This window comes from Eimeria tenella, genomic scaffold, assembly GCF_000499545.2.
Source record: "Eimeria tenella Houghton genomic scaffold, Eth_scaff35, whole genome shotgun sequence".
In the NCBI taxonomy this organism is placed as follows: domain Eukaryota; phylum Apicomplexa; class Conoidasida; order Eucoccidiorida; family Eimeriidae; genus Eimeria; species Eimeria tenella.
In genome coordinates, this window is record NW_013543232.1 from 124103 (window position 1) to 148499 (window position 24397).

Sequence of the window (24397 nt, forward strand, 5' to 3'; positions counted from 1 at the left end):
TACTGAAAGTTGTGCTTTATTCCAGTTCATTGACAACCTGCTACCAGGGTATGCTGCGGCAACGAGAAAGGACTCTGTAACAGAAGGTCAAGGGTCATGAGGTGCAGTAGCTAGGGACGGATATGATCAGTAAGCAGCTGACCCAGTTTGTTGATTGTTGAAACAGCTTCTACCATGGTCAAGAAGGCTTGCCGGAGAAGTGCCTCTACACTGAAGGAACATGAAAAACCGCAGCTGAGCGTCAAGTCGTAACTTGCTGTTAGCGGGATGTAATAGGCGGGACAAAATCAAGGAAAGTGTGTTGCTTTGGCTTGCTTATAGGAAGGTGTGTTGCTTTGGCTTGCTTGTCTGGGGATGGATGAAAGACGGCAGAGTCGTCGGCGATGAGAATGCTCAACTGCAGGAGGCAAGAAGCATTCCCTTCGAACTGAAATCCCGCAGCCAAAGTCGCATCACCACTTTGGTGTGAGCGCTGACCAAGTTGCTCGTCTACTGCTGCTCGCAGCATGTAGGACTTCCACTCGTTTGCAGAGTCCGTCACAAATGACAAAAGGTTGCTCCGCAACATTACATTGAATCTAATAAGTTGCCGGCGCAAGAATGTTTCAGGTAGTCCTGTTACCACCGTATTAAGAGTAGCAGGAGATGAAGCGGATGCCCCCACGGCTATTCCCGTTGTACCTCCTCCTGTCGAATGAAGAGTAATGAGCGCGTGGCAAAGAGAATCTCTACCAAGCTCTCTTAGGGCATCAGCAACATCCAATGCCAGCGCTTGCTGATATACAAGGTATTGTTCGGGATCTGGAACCTGCAGGTACAGCCAGTGCAACCCCAGTGTAGGCTAGTGCTACAGATAAGCCAACAGGTGCCAGCCCCAACATTTTAGGCTAGCTGGTGCGCCATGCAGATGCATAAAAAAGTGCCAAACGGCACTAATTTATTTGCAGCCGAATGCTCCGTAGCCGGTCAGTTACAGTACCTCTGGTGAGCTCAATAGAGTAACAGCTGGATGCATGCTGTGAAGAGCAAGAGCTGAATTCTAGTAGCTGGCTTACAGTCCATTCAGGGAGCTTCAGGGCAGATGATTTTTTGAATATTCTTGCGAAGCTGACGCGCTGAGGCTTTCGGCTTGGCAGGTCAAAAAAACACAACCCTCTCAAGTCGCAAAACGTTCCCTCCAACAGCAAGCTTAGCTGCAGGCAACGTGCAACGGCTCTTGTGAATCCGCATTCAGGACAAAATTCACCGCGTTTACATGCTCAAAAGTTGAACCCTTAAGCCAGTCATCAAGCCTTGTTTCATTGCCACGTGCTACACATTGCTTCATTACCTACTTTGAAAGTTTTTTCATTCGCGAATAGGGGCTTTTTGCGGAGAGCAAGCATTGCCCCTTCGAAAGCTGCACTAGCACCGACATTAAGCCTGCCAAACGCTGGCAGCGCGGGCGAAAACATCGGTTGCAGAACTTGCAACAGCAATGGCGGCCCCTGCAACGCTTCCTCCTGACGCAAGTCTTGATTCTGCAGGCCTTGCTGCTGTTTCTGTGACGAAGAATTGGCCGAAATTGATTCGAGCTTGCCTGATGCGCGAAGACGCTCCGCGCAGTAAAGGACTGCACTTAGCTTTGAGCCTTCAAGAAAACGGTCTTTGAGGTACTGGATGGCTGGACGGAGAGTATCCATGTGCGAGGACATACTCCGTAGCCGGCCCACCGCTGTGGCCGCTTTGACTATAGAAGCGAGAAAATTCTGTGGAAGAGGAGCAAAAGCCGAGGATGGCAAACTATTGACAGAGTTAAGCAGCTGCTGGCGAAGGACCGCTTGCCGCCGCCTGTTTGTACAAGCTTCTAATCGCTGCTGTTGAAGATGCGGTGGTTCGAAGCAAAAACGAAGGGCAAGGCGTCTGACGGTCTTAATTGTCCCATCACGAAGCTTTACTTCGAACCTTCGTTGCCCGCTGTCATAACCTAGTACAATGCATGGAATATGGGTCCAGCTGCTGCCAACAAAGTGCAAAACTTCCGCCTCTGCCTCTCCTTCGCTACTCTTTGCGGCAGCTGCCGTTACCTCCCCCAAAGGAGGTGCATTTTCTGGGAGCATTTCCGGCATCTGGCATGGTGGGGAAGCTTGACCAGCTTCGCTTTCAGCTGGCTTGCCTGTGCTTGTTGCCTCCCCCTGTGAGGCATCAGCCATTAACTGTTTTTCTTTCCGTTGTACCTCCAAACCGACTGCCGCTTCATCATTATTGCAAATCGGGTCCTCCTCAAGCTTTGACGGATGGTAGGGATTGTTTGCAGAGACTTGGCTGGCAACGGTCAGGGAGGCAGAGTGTCTGCTAGATGTTTTTTGAGGCAGCTCACTTTTCTGGTGCCTCGTTTCAAGCCGGCGTAGCTGGCATTCAGAGCGGCAGCGCTCTAGCAATGCTTGGGGGCATGCCTCGCCGTAGTCTTCCGGAATGTCAAAGGCTTCCAACGGAAGGTTTTTAAGGTCCGATAGCGCATGTTGTGACTTGTCACTTTCGTGGTTGTAATGTTCATGCTCAGGCCTGCCTTCACGTTCAGTGGCCGCGAGACCAACAATAAGCTTGTTGCTAACATCATTGGCCTGAGCAGTAGTTGAGACCGTCTCTAGCATTGCTGGGAAGGACTGGCCCATTTGTGGGCCATTGCTGGGGCTCTTACTCGCCTTTCCCACACCACGCTTCTTCCGACCGATATCGAGCGAATAGTTTTCTGTAGTTTTTAGCTTTCTCAGCAACACCATCACCTCTTCAAGCGGGTTGAATGGATGCGAATCCTCTTCTTCCGCAGAGCCTTGTGAACTTTTATCGCTAGAATCTAAATGGGCGCTGTGTTCTTCAAATCGAGATGTGGGATCCCTTTGTCGTCTTTGAGCAGAGTGCTGCTTTAGGTTTGCTCTAGAAGGCAGTACACTGGATTGGTGCCTTCCTGACCGATGAAATTTCGTGATGGACGCTGCCGGCGGTGAAGAAACAGAATGCTTAGCTCTGCGCGCTGTTGCTAACTTCGCTGGTTCCGATGTACTAGCTGCAGATGCTCCAAGGTGCCTTTGAGCAGCCCTACTCGACTTTTGGTTTGCTTCCCCCTTTGCTCTTGGAACAATGCTTTTTGGCCTACAAGACGCGCGGTTCGCTATAGAAGGTGGCTGTCGGTCACAAGCAGACCTTACAGCAGGACGGTGCTTTTCTTTCGCTTCTTGGCGATGCATCTGCTCAAGCTCCTGCTGCCGCGCTTTATGACGCGATGGCCACTGTGCTTGTGCAATTGCGGCAGAGGCAGCAGCTGCCGCTGCCGCCGCTGCCGCAGCGCGTGCCTCCTCCCTTGCTTCAGCCTCATCAACAATTTGCTGATCTTGCTTCTGCGATGCTAAGGCCTCCTTTTGGGCGCTCACGTATGCTTCCTGCTGTTGCTGTGGAGTTTTATTCGTGCTTAGTTCCCTTACTTCAGCCTCCACAGCGTGACGCGCTCTTGTTTCCACTGCATTTCTCTGCGTAGCTGCTGCAGTGAGAATACAACGCGACCGTTCTGTGGTGGCGCTGTGGCTTAGACCACGGCGTGCAGGGAACTGCCCGCTAGGACCCCAAGCTTTGCGGGAATGGCGATGGTCTTCAGCTAACCATTCGCGGAAGGTGGTGAGTGTGCGCTTGCGAGGGGCAATGAAGTATCTGGACCCCACGAGTGAGGCGCGCTGACCTGAGCGTCGCGGCTTATTAAGAACTGAAACGAACGCAGGCCCTGCAGCGCTGCTAACTCTAGTGGCTTGTATGGGGCACTCCGTTAAATCGTGCGAGCCAACATGGACAGCTGCCCAGGGTGGCAACAAAAAATAGCCAGTATTCGTTGCCACTGTGAATTGTTCATTGTTTCTCACAGACTGTCGTCGCCGCTGTTCTTCTACCATAACATTGCAGTGCGGCTTCACAGGCCGTCCACGTGACGCATTAGGTCTGGCCTCCGCTGAACGGATGCTAGGTCTTAGAGAAGGTTCCAGGAAAGAAGAAGTGGATTTTACAGTTTTGGCGGCGCGGAGCCCCAAGTAGTCTGAGCAACTCGACAGTTTTGGCGTTTCAGCCTGGGGAACGCTTCGTCTCAGAGTGGCCACAGAAAGAAAACTATGGGCAGGCTTCTGTTGATAATGGTTCCCCAGCATTTTTCGGCAGCTAGGGGGTCTTAAATCAGTGTCAGGTAGCTCCCCTCTAGTGCTAATCGTCTCTCCATTGCTGAGGCCGTCACCAGTGACACTTAGATTCACATTCTCCTCGCATTGGGAACTTGCGCTATCGCGCTCAGTGGGGGATACCAGACAGACACTTGAAAGGCTTTTCCTCTGGCAGTGCATTTTGTGGGTATATCACATGGGCAGTGGGAGCCAGGGCCGTTAAGATGTAGCGCTGTGAGTGAGTGCAACAAGGCTGTTCTTTTTCTTGCGCCTACGCCTTTCTCTTCATCCAGGCATGAAGGTTGCACTGATCGGGGCAGTTGGAAAACTCAAACGTGGTGGTGATGCCCAGGGTTGTCTACAGTATGCTTGGGAGTCTGTTTATCAAGCTCCTCGCCGTGTGACGCGGCAGTCGGAGTCCTATTGTACACTCCCAATTCAACGGCACAGAACCTTCATCCCCAAGAGAAAATATGGGATCTCTTCGGTATTTTTCGTTGTGATGCATTATAGGATATTCCGTGCTCCATTCCTAGTTCGGCGGGTAGGTGTCACACATCGATACATCAAGGCTTGCTCGTCACTGCGTTCTTTGCGGCGTCCGCTGCCCTCTTTCACGAGAGAAGGCACCTAGTCAAGATTCAAACAATTCTTTTTAGAGCCAAAATACTGTTTATGTGGAACTGCATTCCATTATCTGGGACAGTATTTCATTCAGGTGACCCTGCACCGTAAAAAAGCCACCCGTGGCCCCGACAGTATTGATCACAGAGTGCGACTGAAGCAATGCCTAAAGCTGTGCCTTTTTTATTTTTCGTACCGAAGTGTATTTGACATAGATTATCTGGGAGCCTCGAAAAGGATGGCAAGCAGCGAGGCTTAGAAGTACAGAACCTTAGGCCTCAGGCACAGCCGCGTCCCGCGTAATTCTGGAATATGCATTTCCTGTGCTCGCGATGGAAAAGTGTTCCTGAACCTATCATCATCTGTTTCCGACTCATGTAGCTGTTGTGTCCGGAGTTTTTCCTCGACTCCCTGTAACTGGAGATCCTTACCACAACTAAATTCAAGCCTTACGGCGCCAATTCTGGAGTCCATTAGCCTGTTCTTGGTGTCCTAGAACTTGCCGGCAAGTTGAAAATCGGCAACATTGTCTACTGTGGATGTTACCAAATGAAACACTGTTGAAGAGTGCAGAAAAGGGCCAATTTATCTCCTTACTATCCGTTCGCCCGCATCATGTTGTATCCGCAAAAACCCACAGGGAACAGCCAAACCTGAGCACCCGAAACAGGGAGCAGCAGCCAGAAGCTGCATACCGACCAGTGTTTTTTAAAGGAATTTATACTACTCTATAATAATGGGATTGTCTCGCCAAGCCATTGTAGCAGGAGCTCTTCGAGAGCAAAAGCAAATGCGACGCCGGGAAGAATTTCTGGCAGCTGCACTGGACGCAGTTACCCATCAGAAAGAAATACAACACATTGCAGAGGTGTTCAGAAGGCGTGAAGCAGCAGTCGCAGCGGCTTTCCTGCGCAGAAGAGTGTGCGAGGTGAGGAGTCAACTATCATCTGGGCTGGAGGAAAGAAGATGCAAGTTGAAAGCATTGCTTGAAGGGGAGCAAAACGAAGCAAAAGCTACAATACGGCAGTTGCAGCAGAGTGCAGCAACTAGGGAACACGCTATGATGCAGCGTGCAGAAGCGCTTAGACGAAAGCGTGACCAGGAACGGAATGAAGAGGACAAGCGCCTCTACAATCTTCCACACAAGCAAGGGCAGGATGATCTGCGCTTGCAGGAACGCCGAAAACTCGTTAAGGAGGTATCTTATCCTTCCATTTCTTTCACCGTGCGTGTTATATGACAAATGAGATGGGTAACCGCACAAGGATGTGCTAAATATCTCTACAGCCCTTCAAGCAGTATTGCCAACTTGCAGAGCGGTTCCCCACCAAACTCGCTTGCAGGCAGAAACACGCATTAAACTTTTCACTTACAAGGGGAAGTTGTCTTAAGCAATATTCCACCTTTTGCTATGCGAAATTAGCGCGTTTGTTGCACAGATGCTGGCAGCAAACGCCATGCAGATAGCTATTAAAAAGCAGCAGAAGCAGGAGCAGTATGCAGAAGAAGAAGTGTTCCAGGCTCTATGGACGGAAAATATGAACGAAAAAAGGCTGCGTGAAAAGAGGGCTATTCTTGCTAATATGAAGAAAGCCCAGCAAATGAAAGCTGCCTTGCTTGATCAGGCAAGTGATAACAGTAGACACAGAAACGTTGCTACATACGTGCTTATGCTTCACAAACACTGGTAATATGAGTGCTGCATTTTGTCCTTTTTACTTCTTACCATGTTAGATTAGCGAGAGAGAGAAAGAACGAAAGGAAGAGATGCAGAGGCTCGAAACCGAAAACGAAGCGATAGCTCGTCGCCTGCAAGCAGAAAGTGAGGCTGCTGCCGAGCAACGCTTACAGCAAAGGATAGACAGGTTAGAGAGAAGGAGGGAAATGGATGCTGTGCTTGCTGAACAGCTGGAAGAGCGCCACAGAAGAGAATTGGAAGAAGCCAAGCTTGAAAGGTAAGCCAACCTTCATCCTGTTCTGACTGTTTGCCTGCAATATCCTGCTTTCTATCACCCTCTCTACATCCAAGGCTGTGGACGAAAGCAGTTCTGTTGATTCCAGGCAGCAGCTAGCTACACAAGCCAAAATTGGGCATGAGGCAGAAGAGCGTGCAAAACTAATCAGGGAAATGGAAGTCGAGAACTCGGAGAATGTTCGAATTGTAGGCATTAATTCACTTGGTCGCTAGCCGATTAGCAATTAAAATTCACGCTTCTATCTTCTTACCGTGTCTCCATTAAAAATGTAGCCTGCGTACTAAGGGAATTGGGAACCGCACCCCGGAGCCCGCACGGCACCGCATATGTGGACTGCTACTCTATGAATCAGAAAAACACGCGGTGTGATGTTGAGCGTTCAGCTCATGCAACAAGAAAAACAACGGCAAATCCTAGGACTCCGGAAATTAGATGCCTTGTGCATTGAGGAGCAGCTCGCTGCGGAACGTCGAGAAGAGCTTCAGGTCTCACACCTAGTAGCTTTCTTTCATGAACAACAGCGAGTCCAAAACTTACCGAAACGAAGATACAAAAGTGCTTAGCTGCTCTGTTGTAGCCTGCCACGGCAATTCATTCTCCTCTGTCGTTTCTTGGCCCTGCAGCACCGGTTCTTCCCGTGAAGTTACTTAGTGATTGTTGTGTTGTCTTCAGCGTGCAGAGGCAGAAGCTGCAAGGCGCCAAAAAGAACGCGCGGTGGCTGCTGAGTGCAGAGGTATGGCCCTCACGTCCAGCTAAACATATCACTGTAGCATCTGTGCAGATAGGCACTAATTATTCAAGTGTCGAGAAAAGGCAGCAGTGCATTGAACGTTTCTGATGATGGGGTGGTGGGAGTAGTTGTGCTGATGGATGGTTTATCAACTTGTACACATGCCCTGCTTTGGCCCTTTCTTTTTAGAGCAGAGACGAGCATATCTTCGCTTTTCCACAATCCCTGCTTTTGACCCCCTCCCTTAAGAGCAAATACTATCATGCCTTTGCCTGATATATCAACGATTCAAGCTTCCCTTTTACGCCACTACAGAGCAAGTCAAGCAGCGTGAAGCACTCCGAGCAGCAATGGAAAGCGAGAAGGCATTTGAAAGAGAAAGAGTTACAGCTGCAGTTGCTCAGCATCGTGCGTTGCTTCAGCAGGAGTAAGACCCGCAGCTTCTCACTTTAGAAGAGCAACGTGAGCACCTGCTCCATGGCGCAGACACCGAAGTTTACGGCACAGTTAATTGTATGCCTGCAGACGTGCATCACGGTTTGACGCCATGAGAGCATATCGCGAAGCGCTCGACCACCAAATCACACAGAGACGCATGCTGGAGCTAATGTGGTGAGTCCTATGTCTAGGGCGTCACTTCTAAAAAAGAACAGAAGAAACAATGGGATGATTTAAAAGCTCACAGGATTGCTGCAGTTGTTAGTGAGGCCGTGCATAACCACCACGCATAGCTCGAAAATTAACACAAGAGTGAGCAAAATGGCTTAGAGAACATCTACTCGTCGGACCTCACAGTTGTTGTCTTATGCCTTCTTATAGAACATTTCGCATCTTTAAGCAAGCCGGCTATGGCCCGTCGTCCCCTCCAGTCTATATTGGCAGTTTTCACGGGCGAAAACTATTTTAAGTGGATGAGGCAAATTTCTTGAACACTCGGGCAGGAAAGTTGTAGCACAAACACGCAAAAAATGTCCGAACCCCCGACGTCCAGTCTAGCCCAACTTTAGTGGGCACAACGAAAGACGCCATGAATGGTCCTAGCATCCAATGGTTTGATAGTGCCCCTTCTCTATAGTGCTGCATTCGTTATGTAGCCTGCATGGCAAATAACAACGGTGTAAGCCAGGACCACTTGAGCAACAGTACCAGTCTTTTCTTGGAATGAGACAAAGCGTTGCATCAAATCGTAACGGTCAGAACTCCCTGTCAATGAAATGCCTGCAGTGCGACTGCGCCCGCTTTTTTTGGAAGAAATTTTTGGCACGTCGCCCTTCTCGTGCCAATGGGATCATTGCAACCTTCATGTAATGCGTTTCTTCGCGTCTAGAGATAGCTATAGCTGGTTAGACGCCCCATGATGCCCTCCCACACCCGTAGCTTTAGAACTGGTTTCCTTTGAGGCTCAATTAAAAGCCAAGCTTGCCCATTTTTAAAGCCCAGCGAAAACATTTCCAAGGGACCAACTGGCCGACTTAGTGTTACGCAGCTTCAGGAGCATCCCTGCTCGTTGACAAAAAAAGTTTGCTCGATGGGGTCAGCGAGCACACAGTTAGCCCACTATACTGAAAATTAAAACCAATAAGCTGAACTCGGCAGAATCCTGCCTTCGAAAGCCATCGCAACAGCCTACAAGGCTGCCTTATTCATGTCCTTTGCAGCCAGTCTTTGCTTACTTGCGTTTGCACCATTCGAGCACTGATGCAGAGATGCAGAGTTGCAGGCGTTGCTTTATTGTGCCAAAGCGTCTGATTTTCACTGAATTTATTGTTGCGCTCATTGTTACATATCTGGAAAAGGCTGCCTCCAGAGGTCAGCTATGAGACGATGAGATGAAATAGGCCAACCAAGGGCTCGAAAAAAGCCGTGAACTTCTGGCAAAATTCTGTGACAATTGTTCAGGCTGGTAACCCAGCTTCTTGAGTCTGAAACGCTCTGCGCCTGAAAGCAAAGCAGCACTGAGCAACGCGCGTTGTCGTTTAATATTGATCGACTCGCTTATAAAGCATTTAATTTAAATCTAATTGCTCTCAATTGAGCATATTGAGAGCTAAGGGCCACAACAAAACTTGACGAGAGCACCCCAACAAACAAGCCAGGCAGGTCACTCACTGCGGCTCCTAGCATTGTGAAATAAGCATTGGGTGCCTGTTTGCAGTGGCTTTGCTGATAGATTCATCAATTTTTTGAAGCTTATAGTTCGATATATCGGAAATGTTTAAGATAGAATTGAGAGGAGTAGGCACAGCTGAAGCTACTCAGTTTCCTGCCTGCCGCAATCGACTGAGTTGTTCCTAGGGAACAGTAGGCTTTGCCCGCACTAGCACTGCATTTCAGCATGCAAATATGCATTATTTACTAACTAAGAATACTCAGAAGAGATCTCACTCACAAGTCTCCGGGGTTCTGTTGAGGGCGTCCTGGGGCGCAAATGGAGAGCAGGACAAAGCGTTATCGTGTGTGGCTTCGGCCACACGGCGGGCCGCAAGAAGATCTTTCTGATAAACCTTCCAATCAAAAACCCCAGGAAAGTGGACTTTCGTGCGTGAATTTGGAGGGTAGAAGCGCGAGTGGCTGTCCAGTTTACTACAGCACCGACAGAACTGCCACTAACCAAGATGGCAACAGCGCCATCAACCCCCCATTACACAAGAGCGACGACAAAAACAAAATAACAGAGAGCCAGAGGCTCGGCGTTCGCTTTTCGTCTACTATCCATGTTGCTGCTGCACCTGGTGAAACTCGATTGCCCAATGTTACTACTTCCGCCACCAGCCAAAGCGACACTGTAAGACGCGTTTTGACACAAACTGGTTAGGTAATGAGCACCACAAATGCCTAGAATTGCATGTTCCATCCTATATTTTTGTGAGCTTCGCTGCCTTGAAAGGAAGAGGCCCCGAAACGGATATTCAAGGATGAAAAGGAATTGTACATTCCAAGCAGGTGGAGCTCTTGGGAAGAAAATAAGTACCTTTCACACAGGTCGAAGACTCAGACTCAGGAACTGGAGGTTTCAAGCAAAAACGATGATACCGTCAATTGCAACATTAGCAGAGACTCACTCACAACTAGCCAGGCAAGCACGTCAGCAGGTAAAGCTTTATGCCTACTCTTTAAGAAAGTTTATCCACTTCCTTAATTCAACGAATTATCTTTGATTCGTTTCACTGCTGCTCCACCTTCTGTCTCAGGGAATAGGTTTTCCTTGTCCGCGAGAGAGGTCGTCATTGAAGTACCACGCGGCGGGACAGGCTGGGGAGAAACAAGCTTGAAAAACGAAGGAAGCGCCGCTTTGTCCTTTTCCTTGAGGCTGTTCCATGAAGGACAAGATTCTGAATCCACTCCTGGTTTAAGCGGGACAATCAATTCGCGGTGGAACAACACAGGCAAGGCTGCAACTTCAGTCAACCTACTTACAGTGATAAGCTGAGGGTACTCTGAGTAAGTGGCCCTGCTGCCGCCACTGGAGATAGTTTCTTTTACATTCAGGTGGAGATAGATAGAAGATTGCGTAGACACATTTTTGGATGCAGGCTTCTGCGCGTGGCCCCTACAAGGAGTCATTTTGCCGGGTGATACACAGACTCTGCACTTTGGCTACTGTTTTAGTAGACGAAGCGGGCTTCAGTACTGCTTCTGGGGGCTGCGCGTGTGCCCAACTAGTAATGCTTGCGTTTGTACTGTATCGTCGTCAACAAGCACATCAAGAACGGATTCAGGGAGCACAATTTATACGGTCGCCGTTGTTTCTGCTCCGCCGCTGCCTCTAGAGGGACTTTGGCAGCAAGACAAAAAAACTTGTAGATTGCACGCTATCGATGCGGCGGAGGATATTTTGCGGGTGCTACTACAGGAAACCTTTTGCTGCGCAGCAAAGCGGGAAGAAGCTCTCACAAGTGAGACACATAGACTGTCCCACTATCAGTTCTAGATGACAAAGCAGGTTTTTCTTCACGGGCTGCACAAACAGGACACTATTTTGTCCATAAAAACCCTTTTACTACATGCAGCAATGCATTATCCGGTGCTTGTGTTTTGCCCGTCATTGTAGAGCAACAGCACCTTCGCAGCGGTTCCGTAGTTGAGATAGAACCCCCGTTATCCCTCCACGCGTTGCAGGCATGGACGATCCACTGGCAAGAACAGCCATATTTACGATCGTAAATGCATCAATGAACATCACTGCCCCACCAACGGTAGTGGACTCGCTCTTGCTACTGCAACATCAAGCGAAGTCTCTGGAGTGCTCCCAAGGACAGCAGCTCGAGTTGCTGCACACTCGTTTTACCTCACCCACTTATAAAATCTTGAGTGAAGTGCAATCGCTAGAGTCTGGGGAGAGAGTCACCGAAGCACCAATTCTACTGGAGAAGGCAGAAACAGCAAAAGCCTATGTTCCGTCCCTCTCAGATGCGATAGCTGCGGGAAAGGCTGATATCACAATGTTCAGCGTGCGAGCACTCCAAAAGCAGATATGTCAGCTTCCTGCGGAGGAGCGTACACAGCAACAGCAGTTCTCTTGGAGCCTTAGGAAGCTTCTCAGTGACTGTGATGACTCCCAACTCGTGCTGCAAGACCCAGAAAAGGAGACGGATTTGCACCCAGCACTGCTGCTGCAGCGAGAGATGGAGAGGATATCGGCAGCTGAAGCAGCACTCTACACGGCGTTGAGTAATGCAATAGAGACATTTTCTGCAGCGCTGACCGAGGCCCTCGAGATGGCAGGACTAGCCTGCATAGAAGGTGCGCGTATTCATTTGCCTCTGCTGAGTTATTCATTTCTGGCGGCGCTGTTAGGCCAGGTTGGCACTTGACGGCCCCAAATTCAGCTAAAGAACAGTGCCTGGTATTTAGCAACTCTTCTGGTGCTTCTCGTTTGAGTGTCTTCGCACTCTCTTAGTGACCGTGTGAGCTGTTAATGCGTCTGCAGATGAAAAAGGACGACAAGCAGGAAAGAATTTCAAACGGCAAGCGAATCGGGGCAGGCGTGACAGCAAGGCCTCCGAAGATTCCAGTAGAACCTCAGCGACAGCAACAGCAGCAGCAGTCGCTGCTGCGGCAGCCGCCATAGCTGCAAGCAACAGCGAACCAGAGGACGATGGACCCCAGACACGGCAGCATGTTGCAGAGCAGCTGCTGCAGTGGCTTTTAAATGAAGCTATAGCTGCTGCAGAACCGCAGATGATGTTGGAGGCAGCACAGAAGGCAGCAGCTTGGGGTGGTGTCCTTGCTGAAGCTGCGCGACACAGATGCCAGCATCGGCTGCCCTATGAAGCCCTTGAGCAGCAGTTGCAACGAACACCATTGCCGTCCATTTTAGATCGTCGTGTGCACCTCATGGCTGAATACCTTTCTAAGAAACAAGCGCACACTGTTAAAGGCTGTGCGGCATTCTTACCCGTTAACTTCCTGTTATCTTGTTTTCTGAAGTAGCCACCCATTATCAGGAAAGAAACGCTAAGATCAAAACCTAGCTAGATAGACGTGAGAAAACAACTACAGGCACTCATGCTGATGTCTGTTCTGCAGGTACACGAGGTGTCGTACTTTTTGATGGGAGCACTACAGCTGAGCTGCTGTCTCTCTTGCAGCAGCAACCCTCGGCTGAAAAGCAGATCTGGATGCAACAACTACTGCAGCAGCGTTTAGGTTACCTAGCTGACCTCTTACCAGAGTCAAGAGACGGTCTGTTGTTGTGCCTGGAAATATCTTCTACGCGTCATCAGCAGCTACAGTTCCAGCATCCAACGCTTCTGCAGCAACTGGTGCAAGAACTAGTCGAAGGTTACTTACTTCCAGCCTTATTTGGGGATGAACCACAGGAAATTCAGCCGCCTATTGTTTATCTTGAGACCCCGGAAGACTTCGCAGCTCTAGTAGATGACGCCTATTCTAGGCAAGTGGCTGCAGCAAGCCATCATGTACTACCTCAAAGTCCCAGTCCCGCGTCAACTGAAGACGGAGAATACGGAGACGCAGAGGGCCTTCCCTGTCTCCTTGTTGTTCCCTCGTGGCAGCAATTCTTCGTTGCAGCGACCAATAAGCTAAAATCCCTGCAGAAACAGGTGACTGCGGCAAATTCTCAAAAGATTTCAGACGCAGCACAAGACGGAGACGACGACGGTGCCGCAACTGCTGCAGAAACAAATGAATATAATTACCTAATCGCGAAAAGGCAGCTTGCTGCACTTTCGGAGCTGCTTCATATTGATTTTGTTGTCCTTGACACTCCTTCCTCTATCTGCCAAGCGGAAGAGGGGTCACTTGCAACGGAAGGGAAAATCGTGCAGAAAACCCCACAGACCTTGGCTTGGGTCTCAGCCACAGCGAGAGCCAGCAGCCCCTGGCTGCTAGAAAATCGAACGACCCGCGCTCTGGGTCCCCATGCAATAGCGTATTTGAAAGCTGCTTGCGTGCTCTTAGGAATTGATTCATCTGCATTGCAACAGCGCGCGTCAGAATTTGTAGCAGACTGGAGAGAAGAGAGGCATGGAAGGCAATCCTTAGATGCAGCCGCTGCCTTAGCAATGCGGAAAGCTCAACGCAGCTTCGAAACTTTGTGTACGGACAGAAGGAGCTGCTGCTGCATCATTCCACATGTTTCGACGCAAAGCAATGGCGCCACCTTGAACCCAAGTCCACATCCACAAGAAGGAAGAGCAGTGAACGAACCTTTAGTTGTGATAGACCAGCAAATCAAGCACAGAGTCACCGCAATCTTGTGTTCCTACTGGGACAGCGCAGTCCCCATGGGGCCGGCCATGAGTGCAGCTGAAAATACAGCTTCTCAGGAGTTGCTCTTTAAGTGGGCCTCTTTGCAGCTACAGAAGCTGAGAATGCTAGTCTCTGGAACGATCGTTTCAAACGTGCTCTTGGTAGGGGACCTTGTCAGTCTTGTTTGCGGCTTGGCATTGAACGGGGATCTCGCAATGCAGCCAAATCAGCAAGAAACGCCAAAGCAAGAAGATTCCGCAGTGGAACCATATTATAAAGCGGACAAGGCTGCAGCAGGCGCTGCAGCAGCAGCTGCTGCTGCCGCTGAGCCTGCTGAGCAAGGCAGGCTGGCAAGAGGTTGGCTGCGGCTCTGTAAATCAGTGACAGCAGGTAGTGGTAGGAACAGCAGCATAGCTAATGGCGGCTGCAGCATCCAGCCACGAATTCATGGGCTACAACAACTGCGCAAATTTGTGCACCAGCAGCTGAAGATCATCTTGGAAATAGGTGGGTACAATGCAGTATGGCTGCAATGATAAAGCCGAAGCAGTATGCATGTTTCATAGATTATGCGTTGCTTCTCCACTGCAGCACATGAGAGGGACGTCATCATACAACTGCCCACTGAGGTGCTTTTCCGGGTGGATCCGCAGCCTGGTGGTCCTCCCCAAGCTTGCGCTCCAGTAGAGACGCCAGCGCGTGTGCGGAAAACCAGCGATGCTGGAGGGGGAAATCAACGGAATAGCACTAAAAATCGAAGGGGCAACCCCAAAAGGGACTTCTCTGAAGGTCACTTAGAGGACACTGCAGCAGGTGAAGCGATGGGAGTCAAGGCCGCTGAAGATGACAAAGAAGCTTCCACGCTTTTAGTGTGTCATTTGCCCCCGGCTGAACTCTTGTGGGACGTGATCTTCGCTGAAGGAAGCAACGCATGCACGCCTTCTGAGGATGGGAGCAGAAACTCAGCAACAGCGAGACGGCGCTCGCAAGAGTCACAGGAAAATATCAGAGCCTGCGCAACGTACGCAGGTTTAACAGCAGAAGCAGTTGAAGCTGCTGTATGCTCGTTTGGAGGACCAAACCACGTTTTGTGGCTAGGCGAGAGGTTGAGCAAGCAAGCGGATGGAACGGACACCCTGCTGGCCGCAGCTGGCATTTTCGATGCCACAACAGTCATGATGGAAAGTCTTCTGCAAACCAAAGAGTACAAAAGAACTCCACATGATGAGCGATCCACCATAATTGAGTTTAAAGCGAGCCAGTGCAGTTGTTGGCTGCTCCGCGTAGCCGTCTGTAGGTTGCCTCCTTTCTATCGACTTAGGTATTAAAATTACTTTTTTCCCACCCAGTTACGTGCGTTTGTGATTCCTGTTGCTTGTCATGTGTAGTGTACTTGAAAATAGCTTTACCTCCGGAGTTGATGCCTTTGGGTACGGAGCACCAAGCCAGGATCTCGTAAGTAAACGACCGAGTGAACAAAATGTAATGCATATATAGTTAGCTCCCTATGATATCTACATTAATGTGCTCCGTCCCACCCATGTGTCTAGGCGACTTTTTCACCGTCAGCATCGTTTGACGTCGATTCAAGCCAATCCAGCATGATGAGCAACACGAAGAGTGTGAACATGAGCAATATTCAGAAGAAATCAGGGGTAGAACATCTCTTATTGTTCGGTCCTATAGCAAGAAACAGTTGGACTCTGACTGCTGAAAAAGGAGCTCTTAAAGTCGAAGCGTATCTTGATGCGCAGCCTCTGCTTCATATGCTACAAGGGAGAAGAGTCAAGGATTTCCTCCTGGCAGATGATGCACTAAGCATGGAGGAAAACGTCGGGATAAAATGAATTCAAAGACTGTCTCCAAACTCCAGGTGTAGAGTAAATATTCACTACTGCTGATTCTTGTCGCCTACATTGGTAACTCAGATGCTAGAATATGCAGCACAGCTTATAGTTCCGATGGCGGATGGGCGACTCTAGCGCAGCCTTCACTAGCAGGCGTGTCCCGCTCAGGGCATGTAAGAACTATAAACTCAGTTACCAGCCTCGAGACTGCTTCATTGGGAATTCGAAAACTCTGGTTCCACTCCACTTCACGCTTTGCCATGTTTGCATTATTCGGCTCTGTGCTGCCAGAAGCACCCCAACCCAACGATTGACAGTAAAAGGCTTACCACGAATACGGACGTCTTTTACGTAGCAGGGAGCCTCCCAAGTCGGAAGCAAATGACGTACGCACGGAAAGCACGTGCTGCTGTGCCAGGCAGCGCCTCCCCTACAAATCTCTGCTTGTCTGAGGTGGCATAGTCGAAAGCAACGAATCCCTATATGCATGCTACATGCTTTGGCAAATTAGCAAACATAAACGCGTCAAGAAATGTCATACAAGCTCTCGGATATCCATGTAGAGAGACACATGCATACATATATAGAGGGGCACATGCCGGTGACCACAAATCCAGGAAAGTTCCAGACAAAAGTTGACTTCTACGCATTTCGAAATTTCCTGTATTCGTGAAATCCGAGCGACCTTGCATGCAAGTAGCTTACAGGAGTATGCGGTTGCAGGTCGTAAAAAAAACGCCATCCCTATCGGAACAGCAGCATCATCCCCACAGCTAGAATCGCAGGCGAGCAGAACAGCTAAACTGTTCTGCTCGCCTGCAATTCCCTTAAGAGGCCACTCGGCCCACAGAAGGCAGCGGAAAGAAAACAAAATCTTGCGATGCGAATGAGTGCTTGCAATATCGGCTAGTGTGCGGGTTTGCGCCAGAAACCTCCCGCTGGAGGTGGCCTGGACAGCAAAGCGAGTAGTGTATTTCCTCGTGTACATAACATTCAAGGGCGGATATGTCCCATTCCTTTCTAGTAATTCCGTATGGCGCATGCTTGCTCTAAACTTGGTGGGCGCTGTTTTTCCGATTGTTTTTCCAATGGACGAATACTGCTACGCAAGAGCAAGTACTTCGTTAACGCCACATGGCTAGCTCAAATTACTTTCGCACCTCCAACTTGCAAACGTGCTCATAAGGCAAGCCCTCAACAGCAACTCCTGTACAAGGCAAAGAAGCGAACACAACCGAAGCTCTGCATCAAATATGTCCACACCGAAAGAGCCACTAATGTTTACAGGGATACGTGACATTAGAATCAAAAATACGTAGTTCGGCTTTCTAGATCAGCTTATACCCACCTGAATTGCCCCGGTACTTATCTAGCTTGAAGAGGGGCCCTGTGTCCAAGGTCACTCGCACCGAGTACGAGTCAATGTTCAGCGCCTCTAGCCTTCCTTCGTGACCACGCCATTCGCCAAGGACCACAGCAACCCGGCCGCCAATGGCCTATTAAAAAGGAACAGAACGTAAGTGAATGCATTATGCAAACCTGAACTGTTCACACCGTATCTGGAAGCCTCCTTATAAAACTCGGCAATCAGAGCTGACCGAATTCCGGTTTTTTTGCAAGTGTCAAATGTGCAGCTAGCTCACAGGTATTACCGTCTCCAGATATTCCTGATCTAGCTTCAAGATCGCACCACCTTCTAGCATCTCCAAAACAGCAGAATACCTAAGAAATGCACACTGGAATTTGACAGCCAGGGTGTTGCTGACTGCACGGAAAAAGTACCCGCCTGAAATGTCTTGGTACGACAACCGGTCCGTTTGTTGTTCTTGAAAAAGGGCTTACTGACTGAGGAATTTAGCCTTCGCATTCTCACCTGCCATCCACAGCTTTCACTACTCCTTTTTGCTTGTAGTACGTTCCGTCACCCAAAGTCTTGTGCACCACCTTGACAATCAAGCTGGGCCGTATCCACCTACACAAGAGCAATAACAAATGACGAAAGATATGAACGCCCACCGAACACTGTCCGTGTGCAGTTCATTTTGATTTCAGCAGCCTCACCAGTCAGCACCCGCGTGCTTGTGCGCTGGTGGGCGAAGCCAGGAGCTGGCATGGGTATCACTGTTTCTTTGTTCTCTGCTGTCATTATCAGCTGTTGCTGAAGAAGACCGTTCTTTCAAGGGCGGACTCCCTTCAAATACGGCAGTTTTTTTCTTCTGGCATTCAGCCTCTGCTACCAAAGCCTCCATTTCCGAAAGCTGTAGCACAGAAATCCGTGGGCAGCTGAGACGCATGGAGGTCCTAGAAATGGCATGTCCATCTAGTGACAGAGAAATCTAAGCATTCGCACACACTGCGAGGCGTGTATGCACTCATGGTGAGGTACGCACAATGGCCACGCAATCGCACTGACTTTACCTTGCGTTTCTCCGGCAGTCCTCTGCTTTTACTTTGACGTTCCTGCTTCAGCTTTTCGTGCAGCAGCTGCAGCGCATTGGCCTTCTTGTCTGCGGACTCACGCGGCTTGCTGATGCTGAGTGTGACGGTTTGCCCATCTTCTCGCTGTAAAGGCGTATATTCCTGAGGGTACGACAAAACAAGCACAAGCAACAGGAATAGCAGCAGCTGCACGAAAGCTATGGCAACTGCAGCGGCTTATTCTGCGCAGTGCTTCGTAACCCGTCGGTCTCTCATGCACGGCAAGCACTTTAGGTTGTCGGGCCCACCGGCTTCTGAAATCCTCCCCGTTGTCTGGCCTCTTCAACAAGAGCTTGAATTTGCTCCATGCGAGCTTCTTCCTGCGACTTCTCTATTTTCCTTTTTTTCTCCAACTCCTTCTGCATCGCATGCATAGTTGTAATGCGCAGCAGCAGGTCAGTAAAGTTCCCCCCTTGATAACCCTCTCCGTGCACAGTTACTGCTGCTTTCCTTTTGTCCACGCATGGCTCCCGTGGGCGTCTTCTGCTATCGTCGGAGTCTACACATGCTGCTCACCTTCCTTGCCAACTCTTCATGGTCAATGTACTCCACATACCAACCCTTGGGAGTATACTCAATTTTACACTTTTCCGTTGCCCCCAAGTACTGCGATCACAGTACAACCCAACCTGTAACTTTGAAAAGCAAATATTACGCCGCTCCACAAAAGATGAAGCGAACCAGCCAGTCATGAACGGACTTGATTAGAAGTTATCCAAGTGAACTGCTTGGGGATAGACCGCTACGATGACCTCTGAAGCAAGAATGAAAAATGTCGAGCTTTTACCTGCACAAATTCCGATAGAGTCACCCATATAGTGGAGTTCATGTGGATATGGTGCCGATCACAGACGACGTTGTTGTAGACGGAATTCGCCAACACCCGGGTGCGGCAGTACCTACAAAAGTCAAGGAGGTCAAGATGTCGCACTTCATTCCTAGTCCCCCAAAAATCAAACATATGCAATTTTTAAAGTGGTTTCTGAAGCGCATCAATTAAACATTACGACGCTCTTGGAGAGTGGTTTCTTATGCTATCTAGTATACCAATCAGACCCGCTGGACCCGATATGCACCTCGTTTTCATAAGTTTCATAAATTCTTCCTCGAATTCCCGAGAAAATTCGTCCATGAAGTGCCCAGGGCGCTGAATGAATAGCTGCATTGCGCGTTGGTGGCCTTCTGACATCCTGTGACACTGCGACGGACTCACATTTGCAAAGCACTTCATAACAGGGGACTCAGATGTTACAAAAGTACTCACGCCGTAAGGCAATCCGCAGAATGTCAGCATCTCAGCCTGAGTGCCTTCGTGCCTGATGCAATGTCGCTGTTGTGGCTGGGTGTAACTCCCTCTGGGGATTGCCCTTGCTGTTATCGCGCCAGTAAAGAGCGCTGCTATGGCCATACTTTGAAGCCATTCTCATCCCGGCATTGCTTCTGGCACATTTGGCAGTACCAGCGAAGCTTCTGGAGGCCGGAGGCCTTGATCTTGTTGCTCATCCATTTTGGCGTCCCAAACTCCGCCTTGGGCATTGGACCGAGGGGGAGAGCTCCAAGTCTGCAGCTGTTAGACCTGCCCGTTTACCCAGGGCCTCTGCAGAGGCTCTTCAGGAGGGAATGCGCTGTAGTTGCTCCGTGTCGCGCCCGCTATGGCTGAAGAAGATACAAAAAATGAGGGAAGCGCGACAGCGCATCGAAATGCAGTGCAGAGAGAAGTTGTTGAGCAAACGAAGGAGCTTCTGCATCAATAATCAGACTATTCAGCAGATCTTATGCCATGTGTTTTCAAGTGCAAGGCTGCTCGTCAACTTCGGAGTCTTTGGGACGCGGCTGCTACTTCTTCCAAGCTGTATTGCGGCGGCGCATGGCTGAGGTGACAATAATGAGGAACCATGGAGAAGTCAAAAACTCGTTCTAGTTCTCAAATTCCAAATTTTGTTCGTCACCACCAACTTCCACACTACTTCTCACAGTTCGGAGGGAAGCAGGACCTGGGCGGTCATACCACCGCCAGTGTACCGCCAAGAAACCCCTTCTGCTCCAGCTTGTACGTGGTATGCATCTCGTTTCGTTACAGTTCTGTAGAATGACTCTTGCTTAACAACAGAAGTACTATGGCAAGCGTTGCATGCAGTTGGAGGGCCCTCAATCCTGAGGCCCCAGCAGAACTACATTATCTGCAGTGGCCAGCCATGTGCATCATCCTTGTTTTCACAAGAAGTGTGGAGAGTATACAAGCATTTATACTCGTTTGCAAAAATGGTAGGCCTGTCCTTACTCTTCCAAACTGCTTTTCAGTTTCCCAGGCAATGTGGGATTCTCTTCATTCGGGATGGATGCTGTGACAGTCCTTCGGAGTCAGAGGCGTATCTAGAAGCGTAGCAAATATTCCAGTCATTCAAATAACATAACTAATGTTCTCAGAAAACGTCTTCGCTTTTGTGCTGGTAGCCTTAAGACACTGAGGAGCTCCTGCCCGCTTTTGAAGGAACTCTTAGTAGCGCTGGCTGCGGCTAAATGCCACCAAAGATTACCACTAGCGTAGTTTGTTTTGCTACCTTTCGATGACTCGAGTAGTTTTCAGGTGTAGCTAATTGGTTCGAAGCTGTATGCTTGTTAAATGAGTCCCTCGAGTTCCGTTTGCTTGCCTTCAAACGTATACTGGCCTGGTGCATGGTTGTGGAGGCCTCGAAGGCAGCAGCCATTGAGGCATTTTAACTCCGCACAGGACAAAAACAACACTTCTGCCTTTGAGTGTATGAACCAGTTCGGCTTATTCGCATCTTATGACCCTACACGAGATTGAGAAACGCTCCTGCCAAAGCTGGCTCAATGTGCAAGTGAAATGTCTCCTGCAGCCTAAAGCGTCATGCTTGCTCTTCTACCGGCCATCAAGAAGTTTTCTATGCAAATATCGTACGTGATTAGTTGGCTGTTCACCATACCCTCCGGTGATCATTGACTGTCACATGGTATGTAGGTTGGAAGGCATGCATTGCGTCCACCGCAAAACGTCTTGCCACCGCATGCGAGAGTCCGGAGCAAATGGATCTATAAACGCTGCTATTTAGTGGCACAAAGTAGTCTGGCACAGCTGAAAAGCATCTCTCCATTCACTGTCTGGATTGCAGGAAGAGACTCTAAACACCTAATCTGCTGAATGACGCTTGCTGGAAAGGCGGCAACATGCATAGCCTAAATCTCACGCGGTGCTTCATCCAGATACCAGTCTAGCAGCAACAACATTGCTGTTGTGATCGGTTCCATTATCCAAGGGCACTGCTCGTTCACCTGCAGTAAAGGCCTACTTCGCATCGGCACGGTTTGTGCAAAAGGTCTCGCAAATCTAGCAAAGACTCCCCCCTACTTAAAAATTAAAAATAAAGAGTATACCACAGAATCAAACGGGCGCCCTGAGCAGTAGACAAAAGCACTAAAAGCGCCTCGGCGACTTCCAAATTTTCTTCGCATATTCTTTCGTCGCTCCTACAGCAACTGCCTCATTGCCGCTTTCCGTGCTTAGGAGAGTCTCTTAGCTGCTGATAGAAGAGTATTCCCATGAAAGCATGCTTATCCAAATGTGCAGAAAATGCCGATGCGGCAAGCCCGCACATGCTATCTGATTGCATACGCCCCACCAGAACAGAACAGTTCTGTTCTGTTCGGCTTCATCTCCCGGCCCTTACAAAAAAAGGAATCCATACAGCTACATTTCGTGTGAATTGTAACAATGTGACGTTAATTTCTCTTCGAGGCCGAATTTCCCTTCGATGCGGGCTTCTTTGCCAGGAATGCTGAGACCCCATTGAAGATCATGTTCGCGGTTCTCACGTTTTCGGCGGTGCTCTTTGAACGCTCAAAGTCAGGGACGTTTTGCGGACTTGTGTCTATTTCCATTGTAAGAAGATCGGAAACTTCGTTCAAACCCAAAACTCCCTCGTCTATCGCGCCATACATCAATGGCGTCTCATGCCGGAATAAGCTCAACAACACGACGTGCAGCTGAACACTGTCCACGGCCGCAGCCTTTACAGCGCCTAAGACTCCAGAACTGGCTTGTTGGTGGAGTCGCTCACAGAATGTCTCGTTGAAGAACCCCCACTGGAGCCGCAACAACCTGTGGAAGAGCATGCACACAACTTGTGCCATCTTGTTTGTTTCGTTCGCTTAGTCTGCGCTATCTTTCTTCTTACCTTGTTCAACTTGATATGTAATGATGGTTTTCTTCGCTACAAATAGGTTTATCTGTGTGGCTGTTTCTATTGTTTAAGAGTAGCGGCAAGAGCAGCTCACCACTTGAAGTAGCACCGTCCCGCATACATCCAGTAGTCGTTAATTTTCCCCGGTATAGTCATGATTGCCTCATGCCTAGTATAAAGAGACTTTAGTGTGCCCAAAAGACCGACGCTTTCTTCCTCCTTTTCGTCGGAACGGTTTTTTCGTAAGCTCCCTAGGCCCGCAAGTGCACCTGAAACGAACTGCCAGTTGCTGGCACTGACCTGCAGTGGCCGGTTAAAGCCCTGGCGCGGTTGAATGAGGAGATAGACTTCGGAGGGAACTCTGCTGTCCGGACTTTGCGTGAAAACAGCACCGCAAAGATGCTCAAACAGCCCGTAGCTTGTTTTGGAGTCAGGGCACCGGTACCTGAAGAGCGCCGTGGCCCATGGCAGAGGGAGGCCAAACCTATCCTTATTCCATAAATCGATGTAGCGGATCTCGACGTCAAAAACCAGTTCCGGAAATGCCTGCTTCCACATAAAATAGCGCCTCAGAAGGTTCCAGCGCGGCACCTTCGACCGCTGCCGCTCGTGTTCCTTTTCCCATGCTTTCTTCATGCTGTGGTGAGCTTTTTCCATCATTGACAACCAAGAGCAAAGGTGAGGACCAGTGAACATTGGGTCCAGAAGCTCACCCCCCTCTGCATTCGACCCCGCTCTGGGTGTCACTACCAGGTTACCTGGCAGGCCCACACGGCAGCCCTCCGCACTCATGTACCACATGTTGCTGCCTAAAGTGTTGAATACTCTCACCATACTTCCTTCAGGAGAGTAAACGCCAACATCTGCAACAACAAGTTCAAAAAGTGCGACCATGAGCGCGCCGAAAAGCGCGAGGCGCCGACGCTGCGAGGATCGCATTGTAACACTGGATTACTAAAGACTTAATATTGAAAAAGAATACCAAAAAGATCAGAAGATATGAATAAAAGAGCTAAAGCACGTTTCACCCTCCGAATCAACTGAAACCAGCAGCGATCATCCAGTTTGAGCGGTGGATCAGCTTCTGTGCTTCGATGATCGAGGCCGGATCAGGCTAGTTCTCTACTGCGAGGGCTGCTGCTTGTACAATGCTTCACAAACTTATAACATGCAATTTTTGTATTTGGTTATGTTACTGTAATCATGAGCTATCAGTGCTTTAGAGCTTTAATGTCGCAGGGCCCTATGCTACAATTGCAGCACAGGGTTCATTACATTATACGGATACAAAAGGAGTAATGTTAAGTAGTTCCTTGGGCGGCATGAACTTACTCTGCATTAGGTTATGGCTTCTCCGCTTTTTGCTTGCTGTGAAGCTGCTTGCGCCATCATGTACAAGGCACAACACCGGTTCAACGAGGCGCTATGAGCCTCCTAGTTTCAATCAGATAGTAGGAAGCTCAGAGTTTAGGGCCTTCGCCGGTCCCTGCCATGCTATTGAAAAATTTCCCCAAGATTTCCCTGTTGATTACTAATTCGGCGACAAGGAGGGGTGCACTTTTTTGGAAAACAAAGGGCCATAGTAACGCTCGTTGAGCGCCTTCGTATTTCAATGTGGGAGGCACTATTACTTTCAGGTAAAGGTTAG

The 24397-nt window shown here is 49.4% G+C and overlaps 7 protein-coding genes across 7 annotated transcripts; 4 read left to right on the plus strand and 3 right to left on the minus strand.

Moving 5' to 3' along the window:
* Positions 1-259: 259 nt before the first annotated feature.
* Positions 260-4358, minus strand: ETH_00024005 (uncharacterized protein; the record flags this gene model as incomplete). Its single annotated transcript, XM_013376465.1, has 2 exons — positions 260-808; positions 1335-4358. 2 exons carry the CDS (start codon positions 4356-4358, stop codon positions 260-262), a joined length of 3573 nt encoding a protein of 1190 aa, XP_013231919.1.
* Positions 4359-5538: 1180 nt separating this feature from the next.
* ETH_00024010 (uncharacterized protein) lies at positions 5539-7939 on the plus strand (the record flags this gene model as incomplete). Its single annotated transcript, XM_013376466.1, has 4 exons — positions 5539-6027; positions 6537-6757; positions 7451-7511; positions 7802-7939. The coding sequence occupies 4 exons, from the start codon at positions 5539-5541 to the stop codon at positions 7937-7939; spliced, it is 909 nt and encodes a 302-aa protein (XP_013231920.1).
* A 1997-nt stretch (positions 7940-9936) lies between these two features.
* Positions 9937-14758, plus strand: ETH_00024015 (uncharacterized protein; the record flags this gene model as incomplete). Its single annotated transcript, XM_013376467.1, has 6 exons — positions 9937-10293; positions 10396-10600; positions 11042-11404; positions 11628-12251; positions 12439-12891; positions 13038-14758. The coding sequence occupies 6 exons, from the start codon at positions 9937-9939 to the stop codon at positions 14756-14758; spliced, it is 3723 nt and encodes a 1240-aa protein (XP_013231921.1).
* A 33-nt stretch (positions 14759-14791) lies between these two features.
* Positions 14792-15681, plus strand: ETH_00024020 (uncharacterized protein; the record flags this gene model as incomplete). Its single annotated transcript, XM_013376468.1, has 2 exons — positions 14792-15515; positions 15611-15681. The coding sequence occupies 2 exons, from the start codon at positions 14792-14794 to the stop codon at positions 15679-15681; spliced, it is 795 nt and encodes a 264-aa protein (XP_013231922.1).
* Positions 15682-15823: 142 nt separating this feature from the next.
* Positions 15824-16069, plus strand: ETH_00024025 (uncharacterized protein; the record flags this gene model as incomplete). Its single annotated transcript, XM_013376469.1, has 1 exon — positions 15824-16069. The coding sequence occupies one exon, from the start codon at positions 15824-15826 to the stop codon at positions 16067-16069; it is 246 nt and encodes an 81-aa protein (XP_013231923.1).
* A 1148-nt stretch (positions 16070-17217) lies between these two features.
* On the minus strand, positions 17218-20083 carry ETH_00024030 (Splicing factor-like protein, related; the record flags this gene model as incomplete). Its single annotated transcript, XM_013376470.1, has 11 exons — positions 17218-17276; positions 17418-17565; positions 17713-17791; positions 17943-18041; positions 18131-18327; positions 18488-18649; positions 18796-18906; positions 19064-19153; positions 19335-19446; positions 19624-19745; positions 19958-20083. The coding sequence occupies 11 exons, from the start codon at positions 20081-20083 to the stop codon at positions 17218-17220; spliced, it is 1305 nt and encodes a 434-aa protein (XP_013231924.1).
* Positions 20084-22288: 2205 nt separating this feature from the next.
* Positions 22289-23688, minus strand: ETH_00024035 (uncharacterized protein; the record flags this gene model as incomplete). Its single annotated transcript, XM_013376471.1, has 2 exons — positions 22289-22667; positions 22844-23688. 2 exons carry the CDS (start codon positions 23686-23688, stop codon positions 22289-22291), a joined length of 1224 nt encoding a protein of 407 aa, XP_013231925.1.
* Positions 23689-24397: the final 709 nt, after the last annotated feature.